At 37.6% G+C, this 23,447-nt stretch overlaps 2 protein-coding genes across 10 annotated transcripts in view; one reads left to right on the top strand and one right to left on the bottom strand.

Annotated features, from left to right (window-relative positions):
* MED12L (mediator complex subunit 12L) overlaps positions 1–23,447 on the bottom strand; it is a 361,238-nt gene that overhangs the window by 220,802 nt on the left and 116,989 nt on the right. The window lies entirely within an intron of this gene.
* On the top strand, positions 8,942–18,274 carry GPR171 (G protein-coupled receptor 171). The gene is made up of 2 exons (XM_039480203.2): positions 8,942–9,038; positions 13,328–18,274. Exon 2 carries the CDS (start codon positions 13,380–13,382, stop codon positions 14,337–14,339), a length of 960 nt encoding a protein of 319 aa, XP_039336137.1. The 5' UTR covers positions 8,942–9,038; positions 13,328–13,379; the 3' UTR covers positions 14,340–18,274.

The raw sequence follows: 23,447 nt of genomic DNA, 5'->3' as shown, positions 1-23,447 counted from the left end.
TTACTGGGGAGGCTGAGGTGGAATGATCACCTGAGCCCAAGAGGCAGAGGTTGCACTGAGCCATGATTGTGCTACTGCACTCCAGCCTAAGCAATAGAGCAAGACCCTGTGTCGAAAAAAAAAAAAAAAAGAAAGAAAGAAAAAAGAAAAAGAAAAGAAACAAAAGTACTTCATATGCTCTATACCCTCATCAATATTTTAGGCAAAACTCACCAAAAAATACCCTAAATTGAGGAAGAGCTAAACAGGTTTGTTCCCCCTCAATATCTACTTTCCACTGCACTAACAGTTTCCAATTCTGGATCAATTGGCCTCTCTCAAAAAGTAAAAAACGAAAATTGCTCTGCTATCACAAATGTGCTTGTTTAAAAAAAAAAAAAAAAAAAAAAAAAAAAAGGCTGTGTTTATTCTTTACAACTTACATTGGCCAGGACAAATGAGTAAATACTAGGGTTTTAAATGTCCCCGACTGGGCCCCCTTAAAAAATGAAAATAAAAAAGAGAAGTGAGTAGCACCAAGAAATGCCTTTGTAAACCTGTGCTAAAGCAGAATAGCAACGCAAAAGATTTTTCAGGAAACAACATGTAATGTCGATAAAGATATTGTGAAGCAAGAGTTGAGTAACAGTTACTGCCTATTAGAACTTTCAGGTCCAGAATAATAACTAAAAACCAAGTGGCAGACCACTGGCAATAATAAATTAACGCAGAAACTTCCCAGAGATCACTAGCAGTAGTGTAGGTGGGCAACAGTAATCTTTAGATTATTCTAACAGTGTAATCTAAAGAATTCAGAAATTCTAGAAAACACCCTCACACAAAGCTGTGCTTATACCTGATGATGTTAGTCAAGTATGTGTCATTAGTTCTGTGTTCTATCCTTAAACCTATGGCTGCCATCTATAGCTTTTAACTAACTCTGGAGAAAAAGTATCAATCAATATGAAAAACACCTTTAACATCAAGAGATAACATTATACAAATTACAACTATAACAGATCACCTCCTAAAAGGACTTTCCACCTCCTTTTGTAGATAAAGCAATGGTGCAGGCACACCAGTGTTCAGGGTGCCCATCAAGGCTTACAACTCAGGGGCCTGCAGAAGGCACTGTGAACACAACTGTGAAGAACAGGGGAAGCTAATGACAATGGTGTGCTGAGAGCCTATGCCTAACCAAGAGAGGCCAAAGGACTCTTAGCTCTAGTCAATTATTTCCTTACTTTTCAAGAAACAAAAAGTCACAAAATTTTTACATTGCTGGGCCACGAGTGAAAAGAAAATATGCTTGTGGATAGAATATGCCAGTGGCTACTCTGTAATATGTGGAATGCAGCAATCTCACAGAAAGGTAATCAAAAGTGACTCATGACAACGACTAAAAAATCTCCCTTTAACAGGAATCCTTACATTCCATTTTGATGCATACATGATTCAACTACCTATACAAAATGGTTTAAAGTGTTTTTATAAAAGGAATATTTGAGATAAGAGTAATCAAGAAACAAGTCATAAAAAGAGCATAATCATATAAAAAGATCACACGGCCAGGCGCAGTGGCGCACACTTGTAATCCCAGCACTTTGGGAGGCCAAGGCAGGCAGATCACAAGGTCAGGAGTTTGAGACCAGCCTGTCCAATGTGGTGAAACCCCGTTTCTACTAAATAAACAAAAACAAAAATAAAAAAATGAGCTGGGCATGGTGGCATATGCCTTTAGTACCAGCTATTCGGGAGGCTGACGCAGGAGAATCGCTTGAACCCAGGAAGCGGGGGTTGCAGTGAACCAAGATCTGTGAACTGTACTCCAGCCTGGGCAACAGTGAGACTCCATTTCAAAAAAACAAAACACTGACATCTACCCGCTGAGATGGGTGAAACCTGCAATGGTCTTTTACAAAATACTGTCATCACTAGTGCTCATTCATTTGTCATCTTCAGCCTCCATCCTTTTTCCCAGAAACAGAAGCAAAACTTTTCCTTTGGGAAACTCATTCTGTCCTATTCTCAACCATGCAGCTATCATATGCAGCTGACCCCATCCTCCACATAACAGACCAGCCATAATTGACTCTAGGCAATCAGCAAGTCCGATTCCACTGGCCCCAAATTGAGATGGAATATGATCCAATTTGACCAAATGAGAGCAAGTTCTCAGCTTCTGAAAACATTATCTGGAGGGTATACCATGAAGATTTAAAGTCTAGAAGCACTTCTTTCATCTGGCTCTCATAGGAAGAGAGCCTAGAGCACCCTATGAGTTGAAATTGACACTATGGAAGACACACTGAAGACATGGTACAAACCCAGTCCTGGTTACAAAGCTGAGTGCCTGTATCAGTTCTCATCTAAAACCATCCCATAGCCAATAAGCCTTTTATTGAATAAGCCCAATTTTAATGGTTTCTTTTCTCTTTCTTTGGGCAACTACAAATGAGAAACTTACGATACATTGGATTTATCTAACAATCTAAAGAATTCAGAAATTCTAGAAAACACCGTCACACAAAGCTGTGCTTCTACTTGATGAATGTTAGTAAACTATGTGTCATTAGTTCTGTGTTCTATCCCTAACCCTATTGCTGCCATCTGTACCTTTTAACTAACTCTGGAGAAAAAGTATCAATAAGCATAAAAAATACCTGTAACATCAAGAGATAACATTATACAAATTACAAATGTAACAGATCAGCCCCCAAAAATGACATGGGATTTCCTCTGGGTAAGCAGCACTGTGAGGGTCTGTGTGTTTGCTACTGTGCAGTCTGCAGCAGTAAAAGCCATTACTTACTTTTGGTCACATATTTTCCACAAGACTCTAATGGCATGTGGATTACTGTTTCATGACAAGACATCCCCATCAAAAAAACCACTTTTACAAAATGTAGCTTTCCTTTCCCACAGGTCACTTTTCAAAATGTTTTAACCACTTTATAGTACTGCTTGTACAAAATGATAAGTGCCATATTAATTTCTCAGCAGTAAATGTATCTTATAAATATTACATGTAAACCAGCTACAGAAAAGAAACAAAAAAGTGCTCCCCAAAGCAGTTTCAAGATTTTCAGGAAATACAAGATGTTACTGCATTCCTATCTCCCCCTGCTTCAATAAAAGTTGGGTACAAGTATGAAACACGTGTTATAAAAACAGGCCCACCTCAATAAACAGCAAAATTTATGACAGGTGTTCTTACCGATAATGCTTATGAGACTACTTGTTCCTTTATGAAGGTGTTCACTGTATGATTCCATGGCTTCTCTCATGGTCACAGTCATGGCCACTAGGCACTTCACTCCAATTCCCAAACACTGTATCATGTTTTGGGGACCTATGACACAGGACTTAAGACCAGGGAGTAAATTTGTTCTTTATCAGCCTCGCCAGCCTTAATCCCCGTCGTATCAGCATGAAAGGGAGGCTCACACCTGCACTACTTCTCCCTTCTCTCCCAAATCCCCCATCATTTGAGGACCTGCTACACCTGCCCTGAAAGTACGTGACAAAGGGATTACTTTCCTATCATTCCATTTCCTGACACAAATGAACACCCAGAAACATGGCCCTCATCATATCCATACAATATGACATATTACTTAAATGCTTGATGTTCTGTTCTGTTCTGTTTTTTGTTTTGTTTTGTTTTGTTTGAGACAGTCTTGTTCTTGTCACCCAGGCTGGAGTGCAGTGGCGTGATCTCAGCTCACTGCAACCTCCACCTCCAGGGTTTAAGTGATTCTCCTGCCTCAGACTCCCGAGTAGCTGAGATAACAGGAACCCGCCAGCACACCTGGCTAATTTTTTTATTTTTAGTAAAGACAGAGTTTCACCATGTTGGCTAGGCTGGTGTCAAACTCCGGACCTCTGGTGATCCGCCCACTTCAGCCTCCCAAAGTGCTGGGATTAAAGGCATGAGCCACCACGCCCAGCCTCAATGTTGTTTTCTAAGCTAAAAGAGTCTCTACATTTAAGTTGCAGCTTTTTTCAAGCTATTAGTTATGTTCTACTTTTAACCACTATCTTTCTAAAGGAATACTAGCTCTGATACCATATTGACTGCATGAGAAGGCAATCCTTATAAAAACCAATTTCAATCCACATCAAATTCACTTTCTTGTTAAGAAAAACATGCAACTATTAAAAAAAAAAAAAAAGTCATGGCCAACTGTAGTTTTTATCTGACTAATAGTATGAAAGCAGGTGCAAAATAAGAAAAATGCTCTTTTTAAACAAGAAAACCAGCATTTCCGTCAATGCTATTCAAAATAAGAGCTCAAGTGTTTACAAAGCATATTCAGAATGTTCTGGTCAATGACAGATAAAACTATGAGAAATATTTAAAACTTAAATGAAAAATAAAATTAAAATCTCAAATAAAAAATTTGTAACCCAATAAGCCAAATTCACCTTTCTATCTGCCCAACCTGCCTTTCTCCTCAGACTTCCCTTCCCAGGAATGAAAGCTCAGTCTCCTCTCCTCCCTCTCCACTGCACCACACAGTGATTTCACCTCCACAGTGGTCCTCAGCTATTGCTACCCTCCCATGTAATTTCACATCCCTTATTGCTTCTCACTTAAAATAACTAGTCATTCCCTAACTGGTTTCTTATTTTCCACTTTCTCCTCTAACCAAGCAAACTCCAATGTTGGCAGATATACCTAATACAGCTGAATGGACAGCTCCTTCCCTTGTATAACCATGAGCTCTCCAACGCTTACTTTATTAAAATCGCAGGGACCATCCAAGATTTGGTCTCAGTCTTTTCCTCACAGAGACATCTAAACCCCCAAATTGTCTGACAGTCCCCCACAAAATTTCTCATACTCCAATCATCTGTGTCATCCCCCAAGCATACTATCTTGTAGCTCAATCTGAAGAAGCACCCGTCCACCCCACCTCGGTCAGGAGCACTACACTTCCTGGATTCCCACAGGTTCTAACAGCACATAGCAGTTAATAAGATTTCCTTATTACTCCTTCACAAAGTATAAAATATCCTCTAGAAGAGCTAAGGAGGCAGCCTGCAATCAATAAATATTTGCTGTTATAATTTTTCAGAAATACTTGGTCAAGAAATATTCACATGGTTGGGTCCAGTGCTGTGCACCTGTGGTCCCAGTTACTCAGGAAGCTGATGCAAGAGGACTGCTTTGAGCTAAGGAGTTTGGGATCACAGCCTGATCATAGCCTGATCGTAGCAGGCTATGATCAGACCTGTGAATAACAGCCTGGGCAACATAAGAAGACTCTGTCTTTAAAAAAAATAAAATAAAAATCAAATGACTAGGAAAAGGGAGATGTTCTCCAAAGAACATTCACCTGGAAAGTAATTGAAGAGTTTTTAAAATGTGTTCTGTGCTTTGAAGATATGTTATTCTTAAGTTCATTAGAAACAGACCATATACAATCAAAAATGGAAAAAAAAGCATGAAATTCAGTGATGAAAAAGAAACAAGATAATCTTTAAAAGTTCTTTATTATGAACTTCCCCACCATAAATTATTTTATAACCATGGACCAACCAGCAGTCACACCTCACAACCAAAAGGTAAAATGTTGATGCAGTAACACGACAGAGTCAATTAAAAAGGCAGACAACCAAAGGACTGTCAAGGGGAAATGACAGGGGAATGTACGTAGTCATTCTTTTAACTGAGTTCACGTTCCAAGAATGTGTAAAAACAACCTTTGCCTTCAAATCATTTCCACATATGTATTCTCCATTTCATTAAAGAGAAAAAAACAAGGCAGAATTTAAATAACAGAGAAACAGTAACATGGAAACTGTATGTCTGCATTTCACTTTAAAACTACACTGCCTAATCATATCTGTCACTCTCAGATTTAAAACTACCAATCTCAGAGCACGGAAAAAAATCTCTGAGCTAATCCAGGTGGGAAAGAGAATTAGGTGCAAAAAACAAATTATTTTCTTTCAAAACATAACCCTGAAACACAGTGGCTCCACAGAGAGGGCTGACTTCTGAAGTTGCACAGGTTGTGGCAGAAGTGTCTGATCATAAAAATCATACAGACATAAACTATTTTGATCTAAGAGCATCCTAAATTCACATTCTGGAGATTGAAAACTCCATGAGTAAGGTGACAACAGTGGGACACTGTTCCACCAGCCAATGGCACGCAAATTCAAATGCTTACAAATACTAAATCGGAAGGGGGCCTGGAGTGACTTGATGGCCTTCACTGTAATCACTGTCCCCAACACTTTCATTGTAAGAAGCATAATTAAGAGCTGAGAAGCCAGGGTCTAACTGTGCAGGTTTGGGTGGGCCTTAATTTCTTTGTACCTCAGTTTCCCCATCTGTAAGAGGCAGAAACTCCTGTATCTCAGTTTCTTTTAAAAAAACAGGTCCTCAGCCGGGCGCGGTGGCTCAAGCCTGTAATCCCAGCACTTTGGGAGGCCGAGGCGGGTGGATCACGAGGTCGAGAGATCGAGACCATCCTGGTCAACATGGTGAAACCCCGTCTCTACTAAAAGTGCAAAAAATTAACTGGGCATGGTGGCACGTGCCTGTAATCCCAGCTACTCAGGAGGCTGAGGCAGGAGAATTGCCTGAGCCCAGGAGGCGGAGGTTGCGGTGAGCCGAGATCGCGCCATTGCACTCCAGCCTGGGTAACAAGGGCGAAACTCAGTCTCAAAAAAAAAAAAAAAAAAAAAAAAAAACAGGTCCTCACACTTGTGCCTGGCTTTGGCAGTGGCCACCCACTCCAACATTCGCTTTCCCCTTCCTATTAGTTCCAAATGGCTTCCATGCTATATCACAAAAGCAAATTTTAAAAACATTAAACATTCAAAGCAAATATTTCTACTGAAATACTGTTGTTTGGTATTTGTGTTCAATAAAATCAAAAGCACCTTTTGTATGGATAGGTTGAGTTGACTATAGAAAATATTTTCTTTCTCAAGTCATAACTTGGGGGACAATTTAGCTCTAATTTTTATTTTACACATACAAAATATCCATGAAATACTCTTAAGTTATGAAGAAATTATTTCTTAAACAAAAAGTACTGCCATGACCAAAATAAGAGAAAAATAACTTCACCTCACTTCTTCCCACTTGGGTATGTTAGTGATGACATGCAACTTCCTGGAACACTAAGTATAGTTACAAATACTTGTCCTCAATGAAACAGACAGAAAAAAGTGGCTTGTAGAAAATCAAATGGAACTTGTATTAAAAAAAATGAAAAATACACATATTTCCACTATGAATAAACTTCCACACAAAGCCAGGTTAGCTAAGCTCATTCTCAAAAGGAGGAATATGATTCATCTCTCTATTAAAAGATTAATTGCCATTATTCTAAAAATTAAATAGAGCTCTGAGAACTAGGGCACTTTAGTGCTTTCACATTTGGCAATCCAGACACAGAAACTGTGGCTTGAGTGGACTTTTAAGCGCAATTGCTTGTACTTTTCAGTTTTGTCACTTCTCACTTACTTGTCTGCAATTTGCCTTTTCTGCAAGCATGTTCTTCAGTGAGTCCTGTACATCAATGAAGCATACATATCTTAAAAGAAAGATCCTTTCCTAGCCTATGATGATAAAGTTAACACTGGTTCTTAACATTAAAAGTTGGAGAAATATTTGCTTTTTCCCTCCATGATTATAATTTATAGTCCTCACTGGCAAATAATAATCATATGAATTTAGGAGAATGTCAGAATACCTGAAACATGACCAATATCATCGTAAGCATCCTTACATTTTTTGCAAAAGTCTCCTTAGACTTTCTCTAAATTCTCCCTAGCTAGATACTTCTCATTTCATCTTTTGAGAGAGTTTTCTTTTTAAAAACTAATACCAAGGGATCCATTTTAGATCCTGGAAAGGTATCTTATTTTTCTTACCTAGAAAACTGACCAAGTATTATTAAAAGAAATCAAAGCACCTACCAAGCCACTGAAGCATTAGAAGAAACCAGACCCTAACTAACCAGGAAATAACTTTGCATTTATACACATCAACTTCGAATCAGAAAATTTAGAACTCTTGAAAATAAGTTTGTTAGGTCCCCCACTATGCTAGTCACCTTTCAGACATTCAATAAACATTTGTTCAGCAAAAAACACAACGAACATTTAACCAAACAATTTAAATATACGAGAGGGTTCCTTTATATACAATTTATTAATTACTAAATACTATTTCAATTTATTACGCTGTTTGAGTCAAATAGACAAATACTTATAACAAGTTGTCTCATAAATTGAAAATATATAATACATTCTTCAGCGAAAAATTATAAACTATAAAATAGTATGAATAACACTTAAGTGGGTATATATATAAGCATAGAAAAAATTTAAAACTTATGTACCAAAAATATTAACAGTAATTATCTCTCTGCATAATGATGTTCCTTTTTTATTTCTATTTCCAGATTTTTCTATAATGAACACAAAAGAAGATAAATAAAACATATACACTAGCAGACTCTGTAAAACACATCTTTTTGTTTGTTTTTTTAATAATACATGTCTCAGCAAGGATACAAACTGCAACTATTTTTTAAATTCTAACTTTGAAAAGCTTCATTACTATGTATGAAGTATACTTTAGTATACTGAAGAAACATTTGCTTAAACACCTTATATCTTTAACTATTAATCCCTGTCAAAGCATAAAGAGTGATAATCTTTGAAATCATTATGACATAGAACATATCTTGGATACTTTAAAAAAAAAGGTTAGGTACTAAAATACACAAACGAAGATCTTTTCTCTAAAAATTATGACAAGTGAATTGCTTAAGAAAGCACATATACAATTGTATATATTCAAAAAAAAATACTTCTTTAGGAGACTTTAATACAGTTAAACTACTTGCAAACCACAGTTTCATCTACGTCAATATGCAACATTTTAAAACCACACAAAAAGAAAAGGAAATTTTTAGTAAAGCCAGCAGCCGGCAATGCGGCTGCTACTGCTGTGGCTAACCAAACAGCTCATGCTTCTCTGAAGACGTACAGCAAGGCCTGCTGAGGCTCACGGAAGACAGCCCCAGGTATGTCTTTTTAAATACTTAATATGTTCAAATGCTTTTCCATGAAAAACAAATTTGTGATTTTTAGTATTTAAAGCTTATAAATAGAAAAGGTCAGGCTGTATAAGAAAGCATCAATTTTTAAACTCTAAATAGGTCCTAGCTGTGAATGATATTTTCTTTTCTCTAATGAACCCATTCATCTGTCTCCAAAAGACAGCATAACTGACACCAGACTGAATACCTGGGTGAGCATAACTATTCAGTAACTCAATGTTATAACTGGGTAGATAGAGGCCATGTTGTAAATCTTCACAACAGGGAACAGCAGCCCTTAAGATGACTTTCCTCTATAAACATTACAAAAGATAATTTCAAGAAAATTCCACTGTGACTCCCATAGAACATCTAATAAGTTTATTTATTTTCTTTTTTTTTTCTTCGAAAAGGAGTCTCACTTTTTCACCCAGGCTAGAGCGCAGTGGTGAGATCTCAGCTCACTGTAACCTCTACCTCCTGGGTTCAAGAAATTCACCTGCCTCAGCCTCCCAAATAGCTGGGATTACAGATGTGTGCTACCACACCCAGCTAATTTTTGTATTTTTAGTAGAGACAGGGTTTTACCATCTTGGCCAGGCTGGTCTTGAACTCCTGACCTCAAGTGATCCACCCACCTCAGCCTCCTAAAATGTGGAGATTACAGGCGTGAGCCACTGTGCCCAGTTTATTTATTTGCTAATCAATGGGCACTCTATCCAAAATACAGAGACACTTAAAATCTTTTATGTTGCTGGCTACTTCCGGGTATCTCGCATTTTCACTGGCAAATAACTGTCTAGTAAAATATTTATTAAGCACTCAGTTCTCAAACTCATGACACAGAACACAGGATGTTATTATATGATTGTTTAACCTCAAATTTACATAAGCAAAAATTTTAAACAGAATTGTTTTTCACTGTAATTTAAACAAAAGTTCATAAATGCAAATGTGAGAAATGGGAGATGCTCCATGATTCTTAAGAAATACTGAACCATTCCTTTTCAATAAATTATTCATGTATGGTATATATCATCAGTTCTAGTTACAGAGAAAATTAAAAGAAATTATTCTAATTCTTCTCTTTATCATATAAGCCTCATTGATATAACAGTCTTATTTTATAGTTGTGCAAGCAATGGAGCACTTAAAGTAACACATTATTATGTCACTATTATTATGTAATATTTGAAATAAAAGAGCATAAGCCAAAGCCAGGCCCGGTGGCTCATGCCTGTAATCCTAACACTTTGTGAGGCCGAAGTCAGCAGATCATGAGGTCAAGAGATCAAGACCATCTTGGCCAACTAGGTGAAACCCGGCCTCTACTCAAAATACAAAAAATTAGCTGGGTGTGGTGGTGCATGCCTGTAGTCCCAGCTACTCAGGAGGCTGAGGCAGGAGGATCACTTGAACCTGGAAGGCAGAGGTTGCAATGAGCCAAGATCACACTACCGTACTCCAGCCTGGTGACGCATCAAGACTTGGTCTCAAATTTAAAAAAAAAGAAAAAGAAAAATCATAAGCCAAAATCCTAGGGCCTTAGAAAGTAACAGTAAACAAAGATGTGACACATGATCAATGCACACCAACACTAGTTTTTCACATAAAGTATGTTCAAAATTCCAAGGTTCAAATAAATGGTAACTACCAAAATTCATGGTCACCAAGGACATCGGTAAAGCCTAGAGTAGTTTTCAGATATGAGGAGCTTCCTTAAAGCCCTGAAATAAGCAGGATTCAGGAATAGGCAGGATAAAGGCAGAGAGCTCAGATGATGATCAATAAGAGCAGATCCTAGTCCTGCTTGAACATTCTGCGAAAGGTTGAGGAGCCACAGCCAGCCCTCCATCTCCTCAACTAACTTGGGGATTCCACTAGAAGCTATTTATAAAGATCCTATCCATTTTTAAAATCCTATGATCCCAAAATTTCTATCACATGTAAAAGTATAAAAGCAGCAAGGAACCGTACACAGAACAGTAGAGACCCTACCAATCCCAATCTTAATCTGGGATTAAGAGATAGTCAAGATGGTAGAGAGAAACTAGTTTATGGGAGCTTTGAGAGTAAAGCTGGTTTAAACTTATTGGAAAGGACCTATGGTTTGTTTTTAAATGTGCATTCACACGCACGTGTGTGTGTGTGTGCGCGCACGCGTGCGCGTGTGTGTGGATGTATGCATAAAACATCAAAATACATGAAAAGCCTATACTTATTTCCTTAGTATTTTGGTAAAAAGTTAAAAATGAATCGTTTATTTCAGCTTTATTATGTAAAACTTGATTAGAATATAATTCCTGCCCACACAGTAAGCCCTTAATAAAGATTGGCAGATATAATCATCATCATCATCATCATCATCATCATCATCATCACCATTATCATTACTACTATCACCTACTATTATTATTATTATTGAGGCAGTGTTTTGGAGTGGTTTTGAATGTGGTTCTGAGATCAGACTGATTCAGGTGGAATCCTGGCTTTGTATCCTACCAGCTACATAACTTTGGATATGTAACCCCATTATGCCTCAGTTTCCTCATCTGTAAAGCAGGGACAATAACAACACCTACCTTATGGAAATGAAAAGAAGTTAAGTACACATAAAGTACTTAGCATAATGTCAGATACAAAGCAAGTGCTTAAATATTTTCATTCAGTTTGGTAAAGGATGACATTATTCATGAACTCTAAGGTGCTAACTCAGGTAGTGAAAGAGAAAGGGCATGTAGCCTTTAAGTAGCACTTGAATTTAGAAAGCTTTGTGTACATCTGCCTTAATAATCTGCATATATTGTTTCATTACAAATGCACACAAAGCTTCATTAAATAGTTGGGAGAATTTTTAGAAAGACAGAAGTTTTACTCTCTTATTAAAGGAAGCTTTCAGAGTAGCTGATTTGGCCTTCTATGTTGGTCACCATAACTTACTATTTGCTACCTTTAAAAAGATTGTACTATAAAATTTTTTCATGCTAAAATAGAATTCTAAGGGGAATGTCTTATGTTTCCCGGCTTTTAACTGCTTCAAAGCCCAGAATGAAAGAAAAAAAAAAAAAACAATTCAATTGTTAGATGTTTTGACACTAATATAACTAAATCTTTATCCAAGGATTTTGTAATCAATGAACATACATCCATGTTCTAGTAGCTTTTAAAATACATTTTTTATGAAAATACTCAAAAGCACTGACAGAAACATCTATACCAGTACTGTTCAATAGAAATATAATGCAAATTACAAAGGTAATTTAATTTTTTTCTAACAAATGTATTTTAAAAGTAAAAGTAAACAAGAGAGATTTATGTCAATAACATATTTAACCTAATATACCAAAAAACATTTCAACATGTGCTCAATATAAAAAATATTAGTAAGATATTAAAGATACTTAATTTTGTACTGCTTATATAAAACAGTATAATTTGTACTACTTGTACTATTTTTTATAATATTTTACACTAAATCTTCAAAATTCAGCCTGTATTTTGCATTTACAGCACAAGTTGCTTTGGACTGCACGTATTTCAAATGTTCAATAGCTGCACTTGGTAGAGGCCACATTACTGGCTGTAAGAGGTCTAGGCCATTAAGAAACTGAAGAAATGAAAAGGAAGGAAATAAGCATCAATTTAAGATCATATTCTAACCCTTCAACTCCTTTTGCTAAAAAGAAAAACGAAGTAAATTTTGTTTTTGAAAACCTTCCAATAGGTTACACAATGAAACACCTATTTTTAAATAATACTTTTAAAATTGTACTACAATTTTCCATGAACTCCTTACCTCCCCTGTCAGCCAGGGTTCTCCTAGCCTGAGGAGCTACATGAATCTATGGAAAACAAAAAACAGAACAAGAAAAAAAAAACAGAAGGCCTCACTGAAGGCTCTTCAGGCTCAACCACAAACGTAGTTTCCTCTTTCTACTTCTCAGAATTTCAGTTCACTTATCTCCTCTGCAAACTAACTTCCAAACCAACTGGTAACAAAAGAACTACCTGAATGGAAAAACCCGAGGTTGAAAATATCCCTACTAAAAGCAAACCTGCATGGGATTTCCTGAAAGTCACAAAACCAGACAATGGAAAACCCAGGCTTCTTCATAATCTAGTGTGTTCTCACCAGGCTACATGGTCTAGTAAGTTCACCAATAAAATTATATCTAAGAACTAGAAAGATAATGGCATTGTGAGGACAAATGTCTTTTAAACAAACTAGCTGCTAATTTTAATTACTAACCTCCCTTCTCTTATTTCTTTTACAGAGTCTTAGAAATTTTTCTTTTCAATCAGCTGTCATCCTTACTTTCCCTCAAGATGACAAATAGTTCGTTCTTCTGCCCAGTTTATAAAGATCTGGAGCCATTCACATATTTTTTTTATTTAGTTTTCCTTGTTGGAATTATCGGAAGTTGTTTTGCAACCTGGGCTTTTCTACAGAAGAATACTAATCACAGGTGTGTGAGCATCTACTTAATTAATTTGCTTACAGCCGATTTCCTGCTTACTCTGGCATTACCGGTGAAAATTGTTGTTGACTTGGGTGTCGCACCTTGGAAGCTGAAGATATTCCACTGCCAAGTAACAGCCTGCCTCATCTATATCAATATGTACTTATCAATTATCTTCTTGGCATTTGTCAGCATTGATCGCTGTCTTCAGTTGATACACAGCTGCAAGATCTACCGAATACAAGAACCTGGATTTGCCAAAATGGTATCAACCGTTGTGTGGCTAATGGTCCTTCTCATAATGGTGCCAAATATGATGATTCCCATCAAAGACATCAAGGAAAAGTCCAATGTGGGTTGTATGGAGTTTAAAAACGAATTTGGAAGAAACTGGCATTTGCTAACCAATTTCATATGTGTAGCAATATTTTTAAATTTTTCAGCCATTATTTTAATATCCAACTGCCTTGTAATTCGACAGCTCTACAGAAACAGAGATAATGAAAATTACCCAAATGTGAAAAAGGCCCTCATCAACATACTTTTAGTGACCACAGGCTACATCATATGCTTTGTTCCTTATCATATTGTCCGCATCCCATATACCCTCAGCCAGACAGAAGTCATAACTGATTGCTCAACCAGGATTTCACTCTTCAAAGCCAAAGAGGCCACACTGCTTCTGGCTGTGTCAAATCTGTGCTTTGATCCTATCCTGTACTATCATCTCTCAAAAGCATTCCGTTTAAAGGTCACTGAGACTTTTGCCTCACCTAAAGGGACCAAGGCTCAGAAAGAAAAATTAAGATGTGAAAATAATGCATAAAACATAGGAATTTTTTTGTGCTACCAATTCTGGACTTACTGGATCATAAATTTATGGTTTTGAAAGAGAAAAAAAAAACTCAGTATGAAAAAATACAGGTAATTAGCAAATATGTACTGGTTTACTTAGAAATCCTGTTACCAAATGCAAGTCAAGCTTGTACTGTTATGCTTGTTGATACTCATTAACACAAATATCTGTACAAAAAACTAAAGAGTCTCATTGAACCAATATAAAATCCTGCAATATCCTTGAAATCCAATAGGTCCATGATAGAAACCCAAAGATATTCATGAGTTATTCATTTAAATGTCTAGAACTGACTTCTTGATAAAAATATGAAAAATCATTTCCATGTAAGTTACCAGAAAGCCCACCAGCAACATAATTTTAAAGACTTTCAGATTACTTTTTTTGAATGCAGCTTACATAAAAATACTTGTGCCTGATTTATTTTTAATCCATCAGTTCAAAAGATGGTAACTTTTCAGCTCATTACTCCTCTAATTTTTAACGTCTAATTTTTTTCTAACACAATAACCAAAATCTTTTATTTATAAAAAGGCTTGAAGACCACAGACAACCTTTAAAGTGTTATATGTACTTATATTCTACCTGTAGGTTATAAATAAAGGGTTCCTAATGTTTGTAATAATAAATTTAGTGACTTCTCATTTCTATTTTGAAGTAATATGAAACACACAGGCCCTTTAACATTTCAGAGGAAGTTGTTAAGTTATACTAACTACTGAAACTAGTGTTTTGGTACTAGAAAACCACATCAATAGCACATCAATGGTAAAACAGCACCAGTCAGGTGGTCTTTATAGAACAGACACACTGATTTCACATAGCAAGGCTGTGCTAGAAATGTAGCATAGCCTGGGCTGCTTAGCGCTGGCCAGGTCCAGAAAGATGAGCCTGACTCCACGCAGTGCCCCAGTTTAAAGTATAGGTAACTCCAGCTGGGCATGGTTGCTCATGCCTGTAATCCCAGCACTCTGAAAGTCCAAGGTTGAAGTCAAGAGTTAGAGATCAGCCTGGCCAACATGGTGAAACCCCATCTCTACTAAAAACACAAAACTCTGCCAGATGTGCTACTGCACACCTATAATCTCAGCTACTTGGGAGGCTGAGGCAGAAGAACAGCTTGAACCTGGGAGGTGGAGGTTGCACTGAGCTGAGAATGCACCACTGGATTCCAGCCTGGGAAAAAAGAGTGAGGCTCTGTCTCAAAAACAAACAAACAAAAACAAGTATAGGTGACTTCAGCTCTCAGAGGCCTATCTCTGATCAAATTCTTTCCACTGCTGGTGATGCAGAAAGAATACACAGCATTCATTAAATAAAAGACTTATTAGGAAAAGGAACATTGGAAAAATTTAGATAAGCATACATGATGACTTTGTGTTTTTTTTATTTAATTAGTTAAAAAAAGCCATATAAAAACAGCTAGTGGCTGGGCACAGTAGTTCACCTCCCAGCACTTTGGGAGGCAGAGGTGGGTAGATCACCTGAGGTTGGGAGTTCGAGACCAGACTGACCAACACGGAGAAAGCCTGTCTTTACTAAAAATACAAATTTAGCCAGGTGTGGTGGCGCATGCCTGTAATCTCAGCTACTTGGGAGGCTGAGGGAGGAGAACTGCTTGAACACAGCAGGTGAAGGTTGCAGTGAGCCAAGATTGCACCATTACACTCCAGCCTGGGCAACAAGAGTGAAACTCTATCACAAAAAAAAAAAAAAAAAAAAAAAACAGCTGGTAAATCCATTTGTATTAGCTGCAATGATTAAGAAATGGTGTTCCTGGAAGCTAGGAAACAAGTTGAATTCCAAACTCATTTTTCTATTTCACAAATTACTTTCTGAAGCTTGAAAATCCTATCTAAAATTTCATAAATATACTTTGACTCTGAAGTGACTAATAAATGAGAAAATGCATAAAGTGCCTATTAAAAAATGTACAAGGTAATGCTATACAATTCTAGCTAGCTAATGGTAATGACAGAAACTCCAGCAGCCTCACACATCTGACACAGTGTAAATGACTTACCTCAGTTGGAGGCTTGTAGAATGCCTATCCATTAGAACCTGTGTTTGTTGGTAGTCTAAGAAACATGCTTCACTAATGGGCAAATCAAGATATTATTCATAGAATAGCATCATGAGACTATTTTTCTGAATCTTTGGTCAAGCCCCCTTTATTCCTCTTTTCCTTACTCTTCACTTAGTAGGGCCCCATAGGAGAGATGGGGAGACAGACAACATTTTTCTTAACCATATTTTTATAGTCTTCTCACATACATGACAAGCTAGACAGATGTTTTCTTTTTATTAAGGGGAAAAAAAAAACAGACTCTTAGTAGCATTCCTAATGTCAGTGTTATAGTAGCATATCCTTTGGCTTCTTCTGAATTGCACTCATGGTAATAGAGTTTAGTGCAACTTGTGATACAAAGCTATTAAATAAATGTATCCTACTAGGAATTCTTTCATGAGACATTACAGTTAAATTATCTCATGATTCATTATGACACTTGGTCACTGAAAATAATTTAAGCTCTTTCTTCCAAGGAAGCAGAACGTTAAATGCAGGGAAGAACTGTGAAACCAAGGTCACAGGAACAACAGAGTAAAGAAGCTGAGGCTTAGTGTCGTGCTCTGACACCCAGGCACCTGGAAAAAAGATCTGCAAAGCTCTGCTTACCCAAGAAAGGAACACATAACCCTCAACCATTCAACCAGTTTCAACCACTTTCAACATTTTTCCATCTTTGCTTTATTTATCACCACCCTTTTATTCTTTCTTTTAAATAAACTTTTTATTAGGGTAATTTCCAATTTACAGAGAAGCTGCAAAATAGTACACAGAGTTCCATATGCCATTCAGACAGTTTCCTCTAATATAAATGACTTAAGAGAACCACAGTACATTTGCTGAAACTAAGAAGTTAACAGTGGTACATTACTATTAAATAAACTCCGGACGTTAATACTGTCTTCCTTTTTTTAAACTGAGTATTTTAAAAACACATCCCAAACATCATGACAGTTCATCTGTAAATTCATCAGGCTACATCTCTAAAATATAAGGCTACCCTCTCAGCTCCCCTAAATAAACTGTGAAATTATTCCATTATATGGTAAAAGAATAATGTCTATAGGTAAGAGTTGAAAATTGTAGATATCATTCAGACAGTGATAAATAAGAACAAACTATGGAAAGTTTGACATAGCCCTGGACATAGAAAAATTAACAAAAAAATAGATTTTTAATTGTAATAAGGAAAAAAAATGTGGGTTTGGTAATTTGGCAAGTTTTGAAATGGCCCTGGACATAGAAAAAATATGAAAAAAAACAGACTTTTAACTGTAATAAGAAAAAAATACATAGGTTTGGTCATTTTGAAAGTCATTTCAGGAGATATTCCAAAATACCAACTAAATCAAGAAATAACTTTAACAGAATATTCAGTTTTGCAGATCAAAATTCCTAGAAGACACCCAGGAAGTAACATAATACACCTACAATTACGTTTTTTATATGTAAAAGTACACCCAATGAAAAAATGACTCACTGAAATTGTACTTCAAATAAAAATCCAGGATAGGAGATCCAAGATGGCTGAATAGGAACAGCTCTGGAGTGCAGTTCCCAGCAAGAACAATGCAGAGGATAAGTGATCACCAAATTCCCAAATGAGTTTTTACAACCCACAGACTGGGAGATTCCCAGACTGAAAAGTACCAAGAGTCTCCAACACAGCTGTTTCAGCCAGTGCCGCAGGTTTCCGCACAAAAACTCACACAAATCTGGGCGGCCATTTCAACTGGCACCTGGAAGGCCTGGGAGAGAGCCACCCATTCAACTGAAAAAGAGGGGGCTGAAACAGGGAGCCAGGTGATCTGGCTCGGCAGGTCCCACCCCCATAAACACCAGCAATCTGAAATGCTCTGGATTGAGACTTCTGCAGCAAGCACAGCTGGACCCGGGACAGTCCAGCTCAGTGGGGGGAAAGGCATCCTCCATTACTGAGGCAGTCAGCAATTACAGAAGCAGTCCACCATTATAGAGGCAGACCACCATTACAGAGGCAGTTCTAACTACAGCTCTGTAAACAAAACCACAAGGAAGTTAACACAGCAGTTGGGCAGAGCCCGAGGCAGCTCAGAAACATCTCTGCTGGCAGACTGTGACTAGACTACCTCCTTAGGGGCAGGGCATCTCAGAAAAAACGCAGCAACACATCAAAAACTTATAAATAAAGCCCTACCTTCCTAGGATTGACCACCTGGGAAAAGAGGCAGTTATGAGTTCTACTGCAGTAGACTTAAATGTACCTGCCTAGCAACTCTGAATTGAACAACAGAGCTCACAGCATAGCACTTGAGCTCCTATAAGGGACACACTGGCTCCTCAAACAGATCCCCAATCCCCATATATCCAAAGAGACACCTCATAAAAAAGAGCTCAGGCTGACTCTGGCGGGCATCCTTCTAGGACAAACATATCAGAAGAAGAAACCAGCAGCAACCCTTACTATTCCGCAGCCCCCGCAGGTGATCCCCAGGCAAGCAGGGTCTAGAGTGGACTTCCAGTAGTTCTACAGCAGAGTGGCCTGACTATTAGAAGGAAAACTAAAAAACAGAAAGAAATAGCTTCAACATCAACAAAAAAGACGACCACTCAGAGACCCCATCTAAAAGTCACCAACTACAAAGAACACAGGTAAATAAATCCATGAAGATGGGAAGAAACCAGCACAAAAAGGATGAAAACACCAAAAACCAGAATGCCTCTCATCCTCCAAGGGATCAGAACTCCTCACAAGTAAGGGAACAAAGTTGGATGAAGAATGAGTCTGATGAATTGGCAAAAACAGGCTTCAGAAGGTGGGTAATAACAAACTTCTCTGAGCTTAAAGAACATGTTCTAACCCAAAGCAAAGAAACTAAGAACTTTGAAATAAGGTTACACGAAATGCTAACTAGAATAAACAACTTAGAGAAGAATATAAATGGCCTGACGGAGCTGAAAAACACAACACAGGAACTTCACAAAGCATACACAAGTTTCAATAGCTGAATTGACCAAGCAGAAGAAAGGATATCAGAGATTGAATATTAACTCAATGAAATAAAACAAGAAGGCAAGATTAGAGAAAAAAGAGTGAAAAGAAATGAACAAAGCCTCCAAGAAATATGGGATTATGTGAAAAGTCCTCATCTACCTTTGATAGGCGTACCTGAATGTGACAGAGAGAATGAATCCAAGCTGGAAAACACTCTTCAGGGTATTATCGAGGAAAACTTCCCCAACCTAGCAAGCCAGGCCAATATTCAACCCCAGGAAATACAGAGAACACCACAAAGATATTCCTCAAGAAGACCACCCCAAGGCACATAACTGTCAGATTCACCAGGATTCAAATGAAGGAAAAAATGCTAAAGACGCCAGAGAGAAAGGTCAGGTTACTCATAAAGAGAAGTCCTTCAGACTCAGAGTGGATCTCTGGGCAAAAACCCTGCAAGCCAGAAGAGAGTGGAGGCCAATATTCAACATCCTTAAAGAAAACAACTTTCAACCTAGAATCTCATATCCAGCCAAACTAAGCTTCATAAGTGAAGGAGAAATAAAATCCTTTATAGACAAGCAATTGCTCAGAGATTTTTGTCACCACCAGGCCTGCCTTACAAAAGCTCCTAAAAGAAGCACTAAACATGGAAAGGAACAACAAGTACCAGCCACTCCAAAAACGTACCAAATGGTATAGACCATTGACACCATGAAGAAACTGCATCTACTAATGGGCAAAACACACAGCTAGCATCCAAAAGGCAGGATCAAATTCACACATAACAATATTAACCTTAAATGTAAATGGACTAAATGTCCCAATCAAAAGACACAGACTGGCAAATTGGATAAAAAGTCAAGATGTTTTGTGTGCTGTATTCAGAAGACCCATCTCACATGCAAGGACACACACAGGTTTGAAATAAAGGGATGGAGGAGTATTTACCAAGCAAATGGAGAGTTAAAAAAAAAAAAAAAAAAAAACCCAGGAGTTGCAATCCCAGTCCCTGATAAAATAGACTTTAAACGAACAAAGATCAAAAGAGACAAAGAAGGGCACTATGTAATGGTAAAAGGATCAATGCAACAAGAGCTAACAATCCTAAACATATACACACCCAATACAGGAGTACCCAGACACATAAAGCAAGTTCTTGAAAAGACTAAGACTCCCACACAATAATAGTGGGAGACTTTAACACTCCACTGTCAATATTAGACAGATCAACAAGACAGAAAATTAACAAGGATATCCAGGACTTGAACCCAGATCTGGACCAAGCAAACCTAACAGACATCTAGAGAACTCTCCACCCCAAATCCACAGAACATACATTCTTCTCAGCCCCACAACACACCTATTCTAAAACTGACCACATAATTGGAAGTAAATCACTTCTCAGCAAATGCAAAAAAATGGAAATCGTAACAACCAGTCTCTCAGACCACAGTGTAATCAAATTAGCATTCCAGATTAAGAAACTAACTCAGAACCACACAACTTCATGGAAACTGAAGAACTGGCTCCTGAATGTCGACTGGATAAACAATGAAATAAAGGCAGAAATAAAGATGTTCTTCAAAACCAATGAGAACAAAGACACAATGTACCAGAATCTCGGGGACACATTTAAAGCAGGGTCTAGAGGGAAACTTACAGCAATAAATGCCCACATGAGAAGCAAGGAAAGATCTACAATTGACACCCTATCATCAAAGTTGAAACAGCTAGAGGAGCAAGCTGAAAAAAACGCAAAAGCTAGAAGACAAGAAATAACTAAGATCAGAGGAGAACTGAAGGAGATAGAGACACCAAAAACCCTTCAAAAAAATCAATCAATCCAGGAGCTGGTTTTTTGAAAAGATCAACAAAATAGACCACAAGCCACATTAATAAAAAAGAAAGGAGAGAAGAATCAAATAGATGCAATAAAAAATGGTAAAGGGGATATCACCACCAATTCCACAGAAATACAAACTACCATCAGAGATTACTACAAACAACTCTAAGCACATAAACGAGTAAACCTGGAAGAAATGGATAAATTCCTGGACACTGGTACCCTCCCAAGCATAAACCAGGATGAAGTTGAAACCCTGAATAGATGAACAACAATGGCTGAAGTTCAGGCAGCGATTAATGGCCTACTAACCAAAAACGTCCAGGTCCAGATGGGTCCACAGCCAAATTCTACCAGAAGTACAAAGAGGAGCTGGTACTACACCTTCTGAAACTATTTCAAACAATACAAAAAGAGGGAATCCTTTCCGAATCATTTTACGAGACCAACATCATTCTGATACCAACACCTGGCAGAGACTCGACCAAGAAAGAAAACTTCAGGCCAATTTCCATTATGAACACTGATGCAAAAATCCTCAATAAAATACTGGCAAACCAAATACAACAGCACATCAAAAAGCTTCAAGTAGGCTTCATCCCAGGGATGAAAGCCTGGTTCAACATACACAAGTCTAACGTAATCCACCACATAAACAGAACGAAAGACAAAAATCAATGATTATCTCAATAGATGCAGAGAAAGCCTTTGACAAAATTCAACAATGCTTTATGCTAAAAACTCTCAATAAACTAGGTATTGATGGAAGGTATCTCAAAATAATAAAAGCTATTTATGGCAAACTCACAGCCAGTATCATACTGAATGGACAAAAACTGGAAGCATTCTCTTTGAAATCTGGCCCTAGACCAGGATGCCCTCTCTCATCACTCCTATTCAATATAGGATTGGAAGTTCCAGCCAGAGCAATCAGGCAAGAAGAAGAAATAAACGGTAATCAATTAGAAAAGGAGGAAGTCAAATTGTCTCTGTTTGCAGACAACATGATTGTATGTTTAGAAGACTGCATTGTCTCAGCCCCAAATGTCTTTAAACTGATAAGCAACTTCAGCAAAGTCTCAGGATACAAAATCAATGTGCAGAAATCACAAGCATTCCTATATACCAATAACAGACTAACAGAGAGCCAAATCAGGAGCGAACACCCATTCTCAATTGCTACAAAGAGAATAAAATATCTAGGAATACAAATAACAAAAGGTGTAAAGGACCTTTTCAAGGAGAACTACAAACCACTGCTCAAGGAAATAAAAGAGGACACAAACAGATGGAAAAACATTCCATGCTCATTGTTAGGAAGAATCAATATCGTGAAAATGCCATACTGCCCAAAGTAATTTATAAATTCAACACTATCCCCATCAAGCTACCAATGACCTTCTTCACAGAACTGGAAAAAATCACCTTAAACTTCACATGGAACCAAAAGAGAGCCCACATAACCAAGACAATTCTAAGCAAAAAGAACAAAGCCGGAGGCATCACCCTACCTGACTTCCAACTGTAGTACAAGGCTACAGTAATCAAAACAGCATGGTACTGGTACCAAAACAGAGATATAGACCAATTGAACGGAACAGAGGCCTCGGAAGTAATGCCATACATCTATGACCATCTGATCTTTGACAAACCTGACAAAAACAAGCAAAGGGGAAAGGGTTTCCTGCTTAATAAATGGTGTTGGGAAAACTGGCTAGCCATGTGCAGAAAGCAGAAACTGGACCCCTTCCTGAAACCATACAGTAAAATTAACTCCAGATGGATTAAAGACTTAAACATAAGACCTAACACCATAAAAACCCTAGAAGAAAACCTAGGCAAAACCATTCAGGACTCAGGCATAGGCAAGGACTTCATGACTAAAACACCAAAAGCACTGGCAACAAAAGCCAAAACAGACAAATGGGACCTAATTAAATTCCAGAGCTTCTCTACAGCAAAAGAAACAATCACTACAGTGAACTAGCAACCAACAGAATAGGAAAAAACTTTTGCAATCTATCTGACAAAGGGCTAATATCCAGAATCTACAAACAACTAAAACAGATTTACAAGAAAAAAACAAACAACCCCAATCAAAAGTGGATGAAGAATATGAACTGACACTTTTCAAAAGACGACACATATTAGGTCAACAAATATATGAAAAAACGCTCATCATCACTGGTC

This window comes from Saimiri boliviensis, chromosome 9 (genome assembly GCF_048565385.1).
Source record: "Saimiri boliviensis isolate mSaiBol1 chromosome 9, mSaiBol1.pri, whole genome shotgun sequence".
Taxonomy (NCBI): Eukaryota; Metazoa; Chordata; class Mammalia; order Primates; family Cebidae; genus Saimiri; species Saimiri boliviensis.
The sequence above is the reverse complement of the archived record's forward strand: the minus strand, read 5'-3'. Positions and strand labels throughout refer to the sequence as shown.

Coding starts and splice junctions, on each gene's coding strand:
- GPR171 (XM_039480203.2), top strand. CDS start 13,380: ATGACAAATAGTTCGTTCTTCTGCCCAGTTTATAAAGATCTGGAGCCA.